Source organism: Mastigoproctus giganteus, chromosome 13, assembly GCF_048544385.1.
Source record: "Mastigoproctus giganteus isolate SK-2022 chromosome 13, ASM4854438v1, whole genome shotgun sequence".
Taxonomy (NCBI): domain Eukaryota; kingdom Metazoa; phylum Arthropoda; class Arachnida; order Uropygi; family Thelyphonidae; genus Mastigoproctus; species Mastigoproctus giganteus.
The window spans coordinates 144,351,094-144,368,120 of record NC_143587.1 but is presented as its reverse complement, the minus strand read 5'-3'; the positions used below and the strand labels follow the sequence as shown (position 1 = coordinate 144,368,120).

Here is a 17,027-nt window from a genome sequence, read left to right as displayed (position 1 = left end):
TTTTGCCCAGTTTGCATGAACAAATTTCCATTTCCTGCGAAGTTTGTTTGAAGGAGTCTGTGATATTAAAAAATTGCATATAATTGGAAGGTGGTCATTGCCCATAGGATCATTTAAAACGTACCACTCTATGGTTGGAAAAAGTATTGGAGAACAAATTGATAGATCTATTGCTGAGGTGTGTCCAGTTGGGAGTTGTATGTGAGTGTGCACACCAGTATTGAGTAAGGTGAGGTTTTGTGACTCTAGAAAGCTTTCAACGAGTCGACCACGTGTGTCTAGTTTAGGATCGCCCCATAAGGGGTGGTGCCCGTTAAAATCCCCTAATATACAGATAGGTGGAGGTATGATGAGATCTTCAAGATCTTTTAAACAGTAAATATGGTTTGGTGGTAGGTATATTGAGACAAGTGTTATTGAAATATGGAGAGTTATATGAACAGCAACAGCTTCTATTTCAGTTTGAAGTGGAATATGTTTAGTTGGGATCTTTGAATTTATCAGGATTGCTACACCACCATGGGCAGCATTTGCTGTATTACGATCTCTTCGATAAAGACAATAGTTCTTTATTGAAGGAGAAATTTGCGAGGTTAGGTAAGTTTCCTGAAGACAAAGGGCAACTGGAGAATATCGGTTAATTAGATCATGGATATCATCTGTGTTGCAACAAAAGCCTCTGCAATTCCACTGTAAAATACAAGGCATTATTTGTGTTTAATTGATGGAGATGTATCTGACTGTTTTTTGAAGGTTACTGGCTTATGACATTCTAATTTAGATTTATCTTTTTTGGAGAAAACTGGCCGACCTGTGTTCATTTCTTCTTCTGCATGGATTTATAGAAGGGGATCTTCCTGTATGGATGTGCCATCTGTGTCCTGAAAATTTTTTACTACATTTGCATTTGAACTATGAGATATGGTATCTATGACTGGAGTAGGAGATGTCCCTGGTATTGTCAGAGGAGTATTATTTGCCTGGTCAGAGAACTTGGATTATTGCTTAGAAAGAACATTTCTAGCCCAATCAGAAATTGATTTGTTAGTGGGAACTGTTACATCAGTTTGAGTGGAGACTGTCTGATATTTTTTTACAGCATTGGCATAGGTCATATATTTGGTTACAGTAGGGGCAACTAATTTTCTTGCTTCTGGGAACTTACTTTGTTCTCAACCTTGTATTTTACTATTTTTTTCTCGGTTTTCCACTTTTCATACTTTGTATGTCTTAGAATATGCAGGATAGTCACCTTTGCAATTTGGGCAGGTCATTTTATAGCTGTACAGTTACTTTGTATGTGATCTGCAGATCCACAATTAGGGCAGATAGGAACTCCTCTGCATACAGTTTGTGAGTGGCCATACTTTTGGCATTTGTAACACCTTAAAGGGTTTGGAATGTAAGGGCAGATGCGGCAAATTAAATAACCTGCTTTTATGGAGGAGGGTAAGTTGGGTGTATTGAAGGTGAGAATAATATTTCTTGTAGGTGTAAGTTCGTTATCTTTTTTAACCATTATTCGTCTTGCTTCAATTACATGTTGTCCCTGCAGCTCTTGGGTTATTTCTTCCTCGGTGACGTTCAATAAGTCCCAACTGGATATCACACCCTTAGATGAGTTTAGGGTTATGTGTGGAGATATTTTAACTGGAATGCCAGCAAAGCTTGTAAGTTGTAACAGTTTCTCGGAATGTCTGTGGTTTCTACTAGTAAGTCTCCTGATTTCAGTCTCTTCACCGTCTTGGGAGATCCTGCAATATCCTCCAGATGTTTTTGTATGACAAACGGAGACAATTTATTAATGGGCTGACTAGTAAGAGAGTGGATGATTAAGAACGATGGGCAAGGTTGCTCCATCTGATCAGTCTTTTGTCTCTTTGGATTATCGTTCTCAATATCCTGATGGTCTGTGTTTGCCATGTTTGCTCCTTTTAGCCCTTGGCAAGAGGACTTACCTGCCAAGATTTCTGGCCCCACCAGGGGGAGGCAGGAGCAGTGCCGCCAGGAGGCCAAGCGGTTAAAGCGTTAGTTGGTTAGTGACCTAGAAATATGGATAAAAAAGAAAGGTGGCTTTTCTTTCTGTGTTCTAACTTGTGGCTTTTCAAGTGTAGAACGGTTTTAAAGAAATAAGGCTTTAGATAAATGTACAAACTTAAAAATAACTTTAATTGCCTTTGAAGAGCACTTTATAAATCTCGCAAATATCGCTTGGCCTCGAAATACGCTTGGCACCCGGGGCCAATGTCTCAGGAGGGGACTCTTGAATCAACGAGTATGGCTACTCTTCGATGAGCACTATTAGTGTACGATTTATCTTTTCTGAGATAGTATAATTTTTGAAGCAATGAATTAGTTCACGGGTATCATGATGTTGCTGCAAAAACCTCTGCGATTCCATTGGATGATGTATTCTATTATTTGGTTTTGTATGTGGAAAATGAATTTGTCTACTTTTTAAAAGTGGATTGCTTATAACAGTCAAGTTTCGATTTTTCTTTTCTGGGAAATGAGATGTATCTGACTGTTTTTTGAAGGTTACTGGCTTATGACATTCTAATTTAGATTTATCTTTTTTGGAGAAAACTGGCCGACCTGTGTTCATTTCTTCTTCTGCATGGATTTATAGAAGGGGATCTTCCTGTATGGATGTGCCATCTGTGTCCTGAAAATTTTTTACTACATTTGCATTTGAACTATGAGATATGGTATCTATGACTGGAGTAGGAGATGTCCCTGGTATTGTCAGAGGAGTATTATTTGCCTGGTCAGAGAACTTGGATTATTGCTTAGAAAGAACATTTCTAGCCCAATCAGAAATTGATTTGTTAGTGGGAACTGTTACATCAGTTTGAGTGGAGACTGTCTGATATTTTTTTACAGCATTGGCATAGGTCATATATTTGGTTACAGTAGGGGCAACTAATTTTCTTGCTTCTGGGAACTTACTTTGTTCTCAACCTTGTATTTTACTATTTTTTTCTCGGTTTTCCACTTTTCATACTTTGTATGTCTTAGAATATGCAGGATAGTCACCTTTGCAATTTGGGCAGGTCATTTTATAGCTGTACAGTTACTTTGTATGTGATCTGCAGATCCACAATTAGGGCAGATAGGAACTCCTCTGCATACAGTTTGTGAGTGGCCATACTTTTGGCATTTGTAACACCTTAAAGGGTTTGGAATGTAAGGGCAGATGCGGCAAATTAAATAACCTGCTTTTATGGAGGAGGGTAAGTTGGGTGTATTGAAGGTGAGAATAATATTTCTTGTAGGTGTAAGTTCGTTATCTTTTTTAACCATTATTCGTCTTGCTTCAATTACATGTTGTCCCTGCAGCTCTTGGGTTATTTCTTCCTCGGTGACGTTCAATAAGTCCCAACTGGATATCACACCCTTAGATGAGTTTAGGGTTATGTGTGGAGATATTTTAACTGGAATGCCAGCAAAGCTTGTAAGTTGTAACAGTTTCTCGGAATGTCTGTGGTTTCTACTAGTAAGTCTCCTGATTTCAGTCTCTTCACCGTCTTGGGAGATCCTGCAATATCCTCCAGATGTTTTTGTATGACAAACGGAGACAATTTATTAATGGGCTGACTAGTAAGAGAGTGGATGATTAAGAACGATGGGCAAGGTTGCTCCATCTGATCAGTCTTTTGTCTCTTTGGATTATCGTTCTCAATATCCTGATGGTCTGTGTTTGCCATGTTTGCTCCTTTTAGCCCTTGGCAAGAGGACTTACCTGCCAAGATTTCTGGCCCCACCAGGGGGAGGCAGGAGCAGTGCCGCCAGGAGGCCAAGCGGTTAAAGCGTTAGTTGGTTAGTGACCTAGAAATATGGATAAAAAAGAAAGGTGGCTTTTCTTTCTGTGTTCTAACTTGTGGCTTTTCAAGTGTAGAACGGTTTTAAAGAAATAAGGCTTTAGATAAATGTACAAACTTAAAAATAACTTTAATTGCCTTTGAAGAGCACTTTATAAATCTCGCAAATATCGCTTGGCCTCGAAATACGCTTGGCACCCGGGGCCAATGTCTCAGGAGGGGACTCTTGAATCAACGAGTATGGCTACTCTTCGATGAGCACTATTAGTGTACGATTTATCTTTTCTGAGATAGTATAATTTTTGAAGCAATGAATTAGTTCACGGGTATCATGATGTTGCTGCAAAAACCTCTGCGATTCCATTGGATGATGTATTCTATTATTTGGTTTTGTATGTGGAAAATGAATTTGTCTACTTTTTAAAAGTGGATTGCTTATAACAGTCAAGTTTCGATTTTTCTTTTCTGGGAAATGAGACATCTTGAATCATTGCTATCATCCATGTCATCATCTGTATCCGTTCTTGTTAGGTATGGTTGCTTCACCTCAACAGGATTGATTTATGCAAATTTTCTGCTACTTCACAATGTGGAGGATTCTGGGATGGAATTGTGAGTAGCGTATTATTGCTTTGATGTACTAAGTTCAGTTTAGATGGATCAGATCTGCAAAAATCAAAAAGCTACATTAAGCTGTATGGTTGGTAGGTTTGAGTTTGAAATGCAACACAGAAAACATTCTTTTGTAATAATCAAGGGCGACTATTTTTTATTTGAAAAAATTGTTCTAAAAAAAAAAAAAGAAAAATATTAATCCTTTTATTGCTATTCACAATAAGATGATTTAATTGGACAGTGTTGATGTAACCTGTAAAAATATTTATTTGATCCAGACTAGAATTGTAATCTTTTTACAAAGCAAGTTTGATCGGTTCTTACTTATTGATTTATCATGATAATAGATAGATAATTTTATACTGGCAGCTTATTTATTTTCAATAAAGATTCTGAAATCACTTTGTCTATCAACCATTAGTGGTAATGAAAAAAGGGAGGGAGAACTTGCTGAGAAATAGTTACATATAGTGACATTATAAGCAACCAAAGCTGAGTATTATGAATCCCTTGTCCTATAAAAATTTCAAAAACTTGGATAAAGGCATTTAAATAAACTTACCTAAGTTTTGTGAAAAGAGGTACAGGTTTCATTGTAAGAGACACAATAGTTACTGGGTAACAGTGAGGGACAAGTGGTTTAGGACACACTAACTGTGCAACATAATGAATATATCTGTAAGAAATTGTTAAGGTCAAATTACTATAATAAGTAAACAAGAACATACTGGTGAAATCAAGACATATCAATCACTCAACTAATGAAATATATAATATTCATATTTAGGTAGAGTGTGTGAAAGTGAGCTAAAAAATGTAAATAATAGTGTGTAAATCAATTTCTTGCTCAAACCTGACTTATAGAAAATCTGTATTTCGCCATATTAAAGGAATTTTGTGAAAGCTAAAGTGCTAAAAACAGAGAATGCCACAATACCAATTCAGGTACACCGAAAATTAAAAATTCACAAATCTCATACATACATTTAAAGTGAGAAATAAATTAAAAAAAATAAAAACTGAATTAAGCCTGAAAAAAATATGAATGTAAATGAATTAACATGCATATTATTCTGTAGCAATAATTGCTATCTATAATGACTACTGGAGGTAAAATGAACCATTTATACCTCACACACTAATTTCTCTGGGATGATTAAAAAAAAAAAGATTTCAACATCATACCAAGAAAAAATTTGTCTATATTTTCTAAGATACAGGAATACTTTTATCATGATTAATGCAGCCTCATAGGTGTAGTGCAGGTATTGCAGGGCTTAGAGATCACCAAGTTGATGGATTTGCATAAATCAGAGAGGAACACCATTCAGCATCTGGGGGGCCTTTAAAATGAACCACTTATACCTCACACACTAATTTCTCTGAATCAAATGCACAACAGTTTTAAAGGCCCCCAGATGCTGAATGGTGTTCATCTCTGATTTATGCAAATCCATCAATTTGGTGATCTCTAAGCCCTGCAATACCTGCACTACACCTATGAGGCTGCATTAATCATGATAAAAGTATTCCTTTATCTTAGAAAATATAGACAAATTTTTTCTTGGTATGATGTTGAAATCTTTTTTTTTTTTTTAATCATTCTTCCAGAGTTATAGTGAGTGCGCCCAGCTGGTACAGCTCTACCATGTTTGCTCTACTTTTAACTAGTAGTAATGATAGCATGAGAACCTGCTACCGAGGCAACAAACCTAAAACCCTTCCACATGATTCAAACAGTTGTAATTTACTTATTTTGGAAAAGTTCAATATTTTTTAATAATACACACAAAAACAAAGAAGGCAATATTCACTCAGGATAGACAGTTAGCAACATGCATAAAATCCAAATTGTATATATATATATATATATATATATATATTTTTTTTTTTTTTTTTTTTTTATGAAAACCCCAAACACGAAAGGTATCAAAACCTATAGTACTTAGTACCGTGCATGGGTTGAAGGAGAAGTATGGGGGGGGGGGATGCCGGAAACTTTGCTCTAGAGACTAAACATGGGTTTCACCACTTCAAGCCTCCAATAAGCAAAGTGGTGGTATTTCACCGGTTGATGAAAGTCATCTACCACCTTATGTATATGCTTCAAAGCACTCCAAATTTGAAACAAAATCTAAAATGATGTGAATAATAATATCTAATATATACAGATACACAAAGTGAGTCAAAATTATGCATTCACACTTTAACAATCTGATTTGTACTATTTCTTTTTTAAGGCTGGGCCATTGTGAATACATGTGAATGTTACCATAGGAGTCAACAAGATAGTGCTCATGAGAACCGTAAATGAGTTAATTAAGTGTTATAACAACCTTAAAGGACATAAATATGAAGCCTTTTAGATTTTGATTTCTGCATGCGAACAGGAAGGTACTCCAGATCAATAAACACAATTTTGTAAGTGTACTGTTATAAAAATAGTAGAATCAATGCTTTTGAGATTCCAAAGGTATGTTTAGATGAAGTGACATTCAAACTTATTAGACATTTGAATCATCACAACTGTGCTTACTGGACCAGAAAAAAAAATTCTTACTTCACCATCTTGGGGAGAGAGAGAGGGAGGGAGGGAGGGAGGGAGGGAGAGAGAGAGAGAGAGAGAGAGAGAGGGAGGGAGGGAGGGAGGGGGGAGGGAGGGAGAGAGAGAGAGAGAGATCGTATCTTTCCAGGCAAAAATGTGTTGATGGGAATTCCGCACAGTTAACCATGGAAAATTAACTTCTTTCTAACAACAGGGATTATCAAATGTACAATTAATTTATAGATTCAATAGACTACTACTGTGGAGAGTTATCTTAAAATGTTATTGTTGTTGTTGTTGTTATTTGGTTTTTAGGAGCATTAGCAACTAAGGCCATATTGCTCTAAGGATATGCGGAGGTCATTCCATGACCTTTCCGCATCCTCCGTATTTGGTGGTCATGGTCTCGAACCCCGGTCTAAGAAGAGTGTGCTACGCACTCTTAAAATGTTAAGGAATTATGCAGTACCCAATAATGGAAGCATTTTAGTATTAGCATAAGTCATACAGTGCAAGGAAGCCACAGAATTTTGTTGTTTACCAGTAAAAAAGTAGATAAGAAAATACAAATTATGCACATACAACCTGACATTGTTAACTATCCAGTTGACCTTTGAATTTCTTCAAACTATCAAGCCTCGACTAACTGCAAAGGCAACTTTTTGCAGTAATCAACGACTTGCTGGCTAAAAGAAAACATCTTACAATCTAGTGTAAACCACCTTCCACGTAATTGGCACTAATGATATTAAGAGTAGGAGACCGGTAGAATTACTTAACAAGTACAGGTCACTGTTGAAAACTGGTACGACCAGGCTGCCATGCACGGAAACTGAACTTGGCCTGTTATAACGTAAGAACACTCATCGGTGAAGACAGGATATTAGAGCTGGAAAAGGAATTAGAAAATGTGAATTGGAATATCATCGGTTTGGCTGAAACAAGAAGAAGAAATGAATCACTTATAAGTTTATCAAGTGGAAATCTGCTGTACACCAATGGAAACAGTGAAAGGCGTGAAGGTGGAATTGGGTTTCTGGTCCATAAAGATTTTAAAAACAACATTTTGGAATTCAAAAGTACATCACCAAGAGTGTCAAGACTAATACTCAAGATTTCTAAGAGATACAAGCTAAAGATTATAATGATTTATGCACCAACATCGAGCCATGATGATGAAGAGGTTGAAGAAATGTACACTGAAATTGAGAGTCTTCTAGATGAGCAGAAAACCCACTACACTATTATTATGGGAGACTTCAATGCTAAGGTTGGAAAAAGACAAAACAGCACAGAAAGGGGAACTACAGGAAATTTTGGAATTGGTGAAAGAAATGAAAGAGGTGAAAGACTTGTGGAATTTGCAGAATCTCAAGGACTGTCAGTAATGAACACTTTTTTCAAGAAAAGGGTGAACAGAAAGTGGACATGGAAGAGTCCAAATGGATTAACTACTAATGAAATCGACTTCATCCTCACTAACAGAAGATATATTGTGAATGATGTTACCGTCCTGAATAAGGTAAATGTTGGAAGTGATCACAGAATGGTAAGATGTACACTTGATATAGATGTAGGAAAGGAAAGGAAAAAACTGACTCGAGTAAATAATACAAAGGTCTTTGAAATAACAGAGGAGGAGAAAAAGCAGTATGTACTGGAACTTAAGAACAAGTTTGAGCTTCTGCAGACTTCTCAGGACCAAGATATCGACGAGGAATATTACAACTTTCTGAAAGTGATAAAGCCCAAGAAACCTATAGGGAAACAGAAATCCAAAGAAGAAAAAATTAGTCAAGAAACACTTGTCATGATGAACCAAAGACGACAAATGAAGAGCAAGAAAAACACTGACAGGGAGAAAATTGAGTATACTGAGTTATGCAAAGCCATTAGAAAGAGACTCAGAGAGGACATAAGAAGATTTAACACAAGAAAAGTAGAACAAGCATTAAGGGAAAACAAAGGATTTAAATCAGCAGCCATGAGCAGTAATACAGAAAGACAAATGATACTGAAACTGAAGAATAGTGATGGTGTACTTATAAACAGCAGAGAAGGCATAATTCAAATAGCAGAAGACTACTATAGAGAATTATACAAGGAGCAGGGGAATGATGCCAGCAGTGGGGAAGATGGATTGCAAAGTAGCAACACATACGACATACCCAATATTCTTCCTGATGAGGTAGAGCATGCATTGAAGAAAATGAAGAATCAGAAAGCCCCGGGGGAAGATGAAGTTACTGTAGAGTTGTTAAAATTGGGAGGAAGAGACATAACACAAAAACTGGCAAGGCTCTTCACAAAGTGCATTAGAAAAGGTGTGACGCCTAAGCAGTGGAATAATGCAATCATAGTTTTGCTGCATAAGAGAGGAGATAAATCAGAAATTGGAAATTATAGACCAATTAGCTTGTTATCCCACATCTACAAGTTGTTCACAAGGGTCATTACTAACAGATTAGAAAGAATACTGGATGAGAATCAACCGAAAGAGCAAGCTGGCTTTAGGACAGGATTCTCAACTATGGATCACCTTCATGTAATATCACAGCTAATGGAGAAAGCAAATGAATATAAAACACCATTATGCCTGGCATTTGTGGATTATGAAAAGGCATTTGACTCCATACAGCATAAGGCAATGTTTCGGGCACTGGAAAGACAAGGCATTGATACCCCATATATTATGATTTTGAAGAAAATATACGAGAGTGCTACCTCCTTTATTAGACTAGACAAAGACAGTAGGAAATTTAAAATTGAGAAAGGAGTTCGACAAGGAGACGCAATATCTCCGAAGCTGTTTACTGCTGCCCGTGAGGAAGCTTTCAGAAGATTAGACTGGTCGCAGAAAGGAGTCAATGTGAATGGAGAGTACCTAAACCATTTACGATTTGCAGATGACATTGTGGTCATAAGCCATGATCCCAAAGAATTAGAGGAAAATCTTAATCAGTTATGCACAGCTAGTAAGGATTTTGGACTAAAGATGAATATGGCTAAAACAAAAGTAATGATGAACAAGTATGCCACAGAAAGGGAAATAATGATTGAAGGAGCAGTAATTGAAAAGGTGGAGTCATATACTTATCTGGGACAAGTTATTAGCTGTAATAATGATAAATGGCTGGAAGTCAAGAGAAGAATAAATTTTGGATGGATAGCATTCAGGAAATATAGTCACATACTGAAGAGCAATATCCCAGTTTGTCTGAAACGTAAAATAATGGACCAATGTATACTCCCCATCATGACTTATGGAAGTGAAACTTGGGCACTCACCAAAAGAATGGAAGAGAAGCTGAGAACTACACAGCGAAGAATGGAACGAATCATATTGGGAATAAGACTGTTAGATAAGAAGAGAAACACATGGATTAGGCAACAAACTCAAGTAAAGGACATTCTTATCAAAACTAAAGAACTAAAATGGTCTTGGGCAGGACACATAGCTCGAAGACATGATGACAGATGGACTAAGAAAATAACAGAATGGTATCCAAGAGGAGCTAGAAGAAAACCTGGAAGACAAAGGCGGAGATGGATAGATGAAATTCATGAGTTTGTGGATAGTAAATGGATGTCCAGTGCTCAAAACAGAAGGAACTGGAAAGTTGCTGGAGAGGCCTTCATCCTGCAGTAGATTGAAAATGGCTGATGATGATGATGATGATATATATATATTTTTTTTTTTTTTTTTTTTTATGAAAACCCCAAACACGAAAGGTATCAAAACCTATAGTACTTAGTACCGTGCATGGGTTGAAGGAGAAGTATGGAGGGAGGGGGATGCCGGAAACTTTGCTCTAGAGACTAAACATGGGTTTCACCACTTCAAGCCTCCAATAAGCAAAGTGGTGGTATTTCACCGGTTGATGAAAGTCATCTACCACCTTATGTATATGCTTCAAAGCACTCCAAATTTGAAACAAAATCTAAAATGATGTGAATAATAATATCTAATATATACAGATACACAAAGTGAGTCAAAATTATGCATTCACACTTTAACAATCTGATTTGTACTATTTCTTTTTTAAGGCTGGGCCATTGTGAATACATGTGAATGTTACCATAGGAGTCAACAAGATAGTGCTCATGAGAACTGTAAATGAGTTAATTAAGTGTTATAACAACCTTAAAGGACATAAATATGAAGCCTTTTAGATTTTGATTTCTGCATGCGAACAGGAAGGTACTCCAGATCAATAAACACAATTTTGTAAGTGTACTGTTATAAAAATAGTAGAATCAATGCTTTTGAGATTCCAAAGGTATGTTTAGATGAAGTGACATTCAAACTTATTAGACATTTGAATCATCACAACTGTGCTTACTGGACCAGAAAAAAAATTCTTACTTCACCATCTTGGGGAGAGAGAGAGGGAGGGAGGGAGGGAGGGAGGGAGGGGGGGAGAGAGAGAGAGAGAGAGAGAGAGAGAGAGAGAGAGAGGGAGGGAGGGAGGGAGGGAGGGAGGGAGGGAGAGAGAGAGAGAGAGAGAGAGAGAGAGATCGTATCTTTCCAGGCAAAAATGTGTTGATGGGAATTCCGCACAGTTAACCATGGAAAATTAACTTCTTTCTAACAACAGGGATTATCAAATGTACAATTAATTTATAGATTCAATAGACTACTACTGTGGAGAGTTATCTTAAAATGTTATTGTTGTTGTTGTTGTTATTTGGTTTTTAGGAGCATTAGCAACTAAGGCCATATTGCTCTAAGGATATGCGGAGGTCATTCCATGACCTTTCCGCATCCTCCGTATTTGGTGGTCATGGGCTCGAACCCCGGTCTAAGAAGAGTGTGCTACGCACTCTTAAAATGTTAAGGAATTATGCAGTACCCAATAATGGAAGCATTTTAGTATTAGCATAAGTCATACAGTGCAAGGAAGCCACAGAATTTTGTTGTTTACCAGTAAAAAAGTAGATAAGAAAATACAAATTATGCACATACAACCTGACATTGTTAACTATCCAGTTGACCTTTGAATTTCTTCAAACTATCAAGCCTCGACTAACTGCAAAGGCAACTTTTTGCAGTAATCAACGACTTGCTGGCTAAAAGAAAACATCTTACAATCTAGTGTAAACCACCTTCCACGTAATTGGCACTAATGATATTAAGAGTAGGAGACCGGTAGAATTACTTAACAAGTACAGGTCACTGTTGAAAAAAAGCCGTGAATTACGGTTGAGTTTGAAAATGTCTGCAATTCTGCCCAGACACGATAGGAGGGAGCATATGATGAAAGCCTCGTCGATCAATTCGGCCCTGGAAAGATTTTGCAAGGCTCAAGGGGTAGAATTATTTTCAGCCTGGTCTGTACTTGTTAACAGGAGAGACTGCTTCTACAGGGATGGGATACACTTAAATAGAAAGGGTGCAAGAATGTTTGCTGATGCTATCGAGGCAGTGTTAGATGGGTCGGAAAACTGCTAGCTTGGGGGGATACAAGGACTAATAGATTAATAGTCATCACTGGCAGAGGAGAAAGTGATTCCTGCACTGCTTCGATTGGAATGAGCAGAAGCCTGGAAAACAAGATGCAGGATATTTCAGAGATTGCTGGGAGTCATTACTGTACAAGTAAACACATGGGTTGTGTTAGGGTAGCTAAGAATAGGAACAGGTGCATGTACACCAATGCTAGGAGTTTGGTAAATAAATTTGATGAATTTGATGTATTGCTCAAAGCATCAAGGATGGATATTGTTGGGATATCAGAGACGTGATGTCACACATATATAAGGAACACAGAACTGGAATCTAGGGATTACAACGTCTACAGAAAGGATAGACAGGATAGGAAGGGAGGAGGGGTTATGCTATTAGTTAAGAAACACATAAAATCCAAGGAAGTGAAGCCAGTTGACATCGCTGGACAGTGCAGTGTCGAGTCAGTTTGGTGTGACATAAGGATTGGGAGATCAAAATTGAGTAGGAGTGTGCTATAGGCCTAATGACTCTGATGAGTATAATAAGAAACTGTACAGGGAAATAGAGTGGGCCAGTAAATCAGAGTCTTATAATGGGGGATTTTAATTTCCCAGATACTGACTGGAATTTGTGGGTTGGTCACTCACACACTAGCAAGGTTTTTGTGGATTTATTGGATGATTGTTTTCTACATCAGCATGTTCGGGAGGCAACCAGAGGGAGTAATACTCTTGATTTGATTATCAATAGTGATTCTTCATGCATTAAGAATCTGCAGATAAAGGAACCACTAGGTGGCAGTGATCACAGTGTGCTGAAGTGGGATTTACTCAAAGGGGTAACTACCATCAGGGGTAAAGGGAAGGGTTACTGCTTTCGTAAAGGTGACTACAATGGACTGAGACAGTATTTAAATTCTATACAGTGGGACCAACTGATATAACAGCAAATTCAAAATGGGAAGCATTCAAAGAACTTATCTTGGAAGCTACTAGGCTTTACATACCAACTAAGAAATATTGTTCAAGATTTAGGCCTAAATGGATGTGAGATGAACTAATGAGACATATGGCAGAGAAGAAAAATGCATGGGATACATATAAATTAACATGTGACACAAAAGCCTATGATAGATATAAGTTGATCTGTAACCAAGTTACAAAGGAGGTTAGGCAGGCAAAGGCAGATTACGAGAAATCTTTGGCAAGAGATGCAAAGAAAAACAGCAAAGAGTTCTTTATTTATGTAATCTCTAGAAGGAAAGGGATTAGCATTAGCATTAGTAGAGGCATTTGATGCAAGAAAGCAAGCTTATGCAGCATCAGCCAAAAAAAAAAAAAAAAAAAAAACCCACTTCCACTTCACCCCTCTGTTCGTTCAAAATACCTGTCCAGCTGAGCCTTAAACTTATTTAGGCTATCAACTTCCACGACAAGGGATGGAAGTCTGTTCCACCAACAGACTGTATACAGGTCTGGAGGCCTCATTTCAAGAAGGATGTAGAGCTGCTGGAACGAGTACAGAGAAGGACAACAAGATTAGTGAATGGAACAAAGGGTTGCTCATACGAAGAAAGGCTTAAGTTTTGAAAATTACAGTGTCTGGAGACTAGGCACCCGCGAGGTGATCTGATAGAGATGTATAAAGCCTTGAATGGTTTGAGCATGCTCAATGCCAATGGGATTCTTCCTCTTGCTCAGAATAATCACATGAGAGGGCATAAATTCAAATTGAGGAAAGACGGTTGTAGGATAGATGTGCGGAAATTTGCCTTTAGCCAGTGGGTATTTGGTTGGTGGAACAGACTTCCATCCCTTGTTGTGGAAGCTGCATGTGGAAGCTGCTGATGCTGCATAAGCTTGCTTTCTTGCATCATATGCCTCTACTAATGCTAATGCTAATTTGAATTTATGGCTATTAGTTCTGGAATTCTTTATAAAAGTGAAAATTCCACTTGTATTTTACTAAATACCTTTTAGAGTCTTGTAAACCTCAATCAGTTCCCATCTAAGGTGCCTAGTTGCCAAATTCTGCAGCCCACATAATCAAAGTCTTTCCTTGTACAGTCGACAATTTGCAATCTGACCAAGTGAATAGCCTATCTACGGACCCTTTCGAGAAGCTCAATGTCTCTTTTCAGATGAGGTCTCTCTCCATACTTGTTCACAGTATTCCAAATGCGGTCTTACAACTCCCTTATATAGTTGTATTATTATATCCCTAGCTCTACAGGATATTATTCAATATATCATTAATAAGACAGCATGGGCTTTCTTAGCTACCTGATAAAACTGCTCAGAAAATTTCACCTTTAGTATTAGTAGAAGCATTCCAGCAAGCTCCACATCCGTCCTAAAATGAGGCCTCCAGACCTGTATGCAGTACTCAAGGTGTGGTCTGACCATTGCCTCATACAAGGGGCCAATCACCTCCTTATCCCTGCTAGTAAAATTACTGTATATCATTGACAAGACACCATGACCTGCTCTGTCTGCATTTCTGAGGAAACTTTTTATCTGACTGGACAATTACCCCCAGATCCTTTTCATTTTCCACTACCCTGGGTGTAATACTACACAGTTCGTACATTACTCCGGGGTTACTACTACCCGTATGCAGTACTTTGCATTTTTCAATTATAAATTTCAGTTTCCACCTCTCAGCCCATCTGCTCAACTTTTCTAAATACTGTTGCAGTAGCACACTGTCATTAGTGTCATTAACAACCCTGTCAACCTTCGTATCGTCTGCAAACTTAGACATTAAGCCTGATATATATACCTTCATCAATATCATTAATAAATACAGAAAACAACAAAGGACCCAGCGCTAAATCCTGGGGGACTCCACTAATAACATTAGTCCACGAAGAGCAGTGTCCATTGATTACCACTCTCTGTCTTCTCCCACTCAACCATTCCTTTATCCACAGCAGCAATTTGCCTCCAATGCCACACTGCTCCAATTTGTGTGGCAATCTTCCATTTGCAACAGTATCAAAAGCTTTCCTAAAATCCAAGTACATGATATCAAAATTATTTTTTGCATCCAGTTCATTTGTGACCACATCATGGTATCCAATCAAACCTTCCTCTTAACAAACCCAAGCTGTGTCTGAACTATAACTGCAGTCCTGTCTATATGATCCAGCAGTGCTCCTTTAAACAGTGACTCCATTATTTTCTGCGGAACAGGAGTTAAACTAACAAATCTTTAATTACTCGTGTCACCCTTTGATCCCCTGTTGTGAATTGGGGATATATTTATGCATCTCTAGTCCATGGGGACCTCCGTCGAGTCCAAGAATGCTCTTGTGGCTAATGGTATGTTTACTTCCTTTGCTGACTCTTTTAATATACCTGGACAAATCCCAACCACCCAAGGTGCCTTTCTTATGTTCAACTCTAACAATTTCTCCTCCATTTTGCTCTCAATTATTACAAAATCATTTAGCTGCCTGTTGGAGTTTAATAAGCTTCTCCACCTCCCTACAGAATTCCTCATGTGTGAATTTAGATGCAGAATACTCATCCAATTTGTCAGTTTCCTGAGCAGAATCCTCAACAACCGAACCATCAATATCAAGTGGACCAATCTGATTCATCCATTCCTTCTAGAGTTCACATACGTAAAGAAGTCTCTGCTTTGTCAAAGATTTCTCATAATCTGTCTTCGTTTGCCTAACCTCCTTTGTGACTTGATTACAGACTAGCTTATATCTATCACAGTCCACATCACTTCTTATATCTACATCATTTCATAATCCTATAAAGCCATTCTTAATCTGCAGAAACAATCAAACAATCTAAATAAACAAAGTTCATAACTGTTATTCCTTTTTTTTTTTTAACTGTGTTTTCTAGATAAAGTTTTGTAGCTTTTGCAGAGAACACCATGGCCAGACATTCAAGAAGTTGAAATATCAAATAATCAAGCTATAAGTAATGATGATTAAACCATGAAAAATGTTCCTGTACCATCTATTTTATTTTAATTATATTAATTTACTGAAATGGTTACATAAACTTAAGGTGCCTCCGTAGCCAGGTGGGAAGGAGCAGCAGTGCGTAGCACACGCTTCTTGATTAGACTGGGGTTTGAGCCCGTCACCACCAAATACGGAGTATGCGGAAAGGTCAAGGAATGACCACCGCATATCCCAGAGCAATATGGCCTTAGTTGCTAATGCTCCTAAAAACCAAATAACAACAACAACAACAACAACATAAACTTAAATAATATTGGAAACTCTTTTGGGAACTTTATTTTCTCAGCTTCCAGTGCTCTTTAATGAGCACTGAAAACCCCATGAAAATCCAATGGAAATTGGAGAGTCATTTTCCCAATTTTCAAACTGTAGCATTTCGATAAATTAAATTTATAATGTGGTATCAGACTTTTTCAGGAGTCATAATGATAAAAATTTTCAAATAAAAGATATACACAATACAGAAAAAGAAAACAAAGTGAAAATACAGTTGTATTCATATTTAATAAAGCTTTTTCACTAATGAAATTAACTGAACAGTTTTAAACCATTTTAACAAACAAAGATGAAAGGTGTAAGAACTGCTGCTAATATGTAGCTAAGTACTCA

General features: G+C 37.5%; 1 protein-coding gene across 2 annotated transcripts in view; it reads right to left on the bottom strand.

The window, feature by feature from the left end:
• Window positions 1–17,027, bottom strand: part of aux (cyclin-G-associated kinase) — a 703,221-nt gene that overhangs the window by 194,026 nt on the left and 492,168 nt on the right. For both annotated transcript variants that reach the window (XM_090387776.1, XM_090387775.1), the window contains exon 14: window positions 4,999–5,112. In XM_090387776.1, coding sequence (XP_090243902.1) covers window positions 4,999–5,112 — 114 coding nt within the window. The remainder of the gene's footprint in view (window positions 1–4,998; window positions 5,113–17,027) is intronic.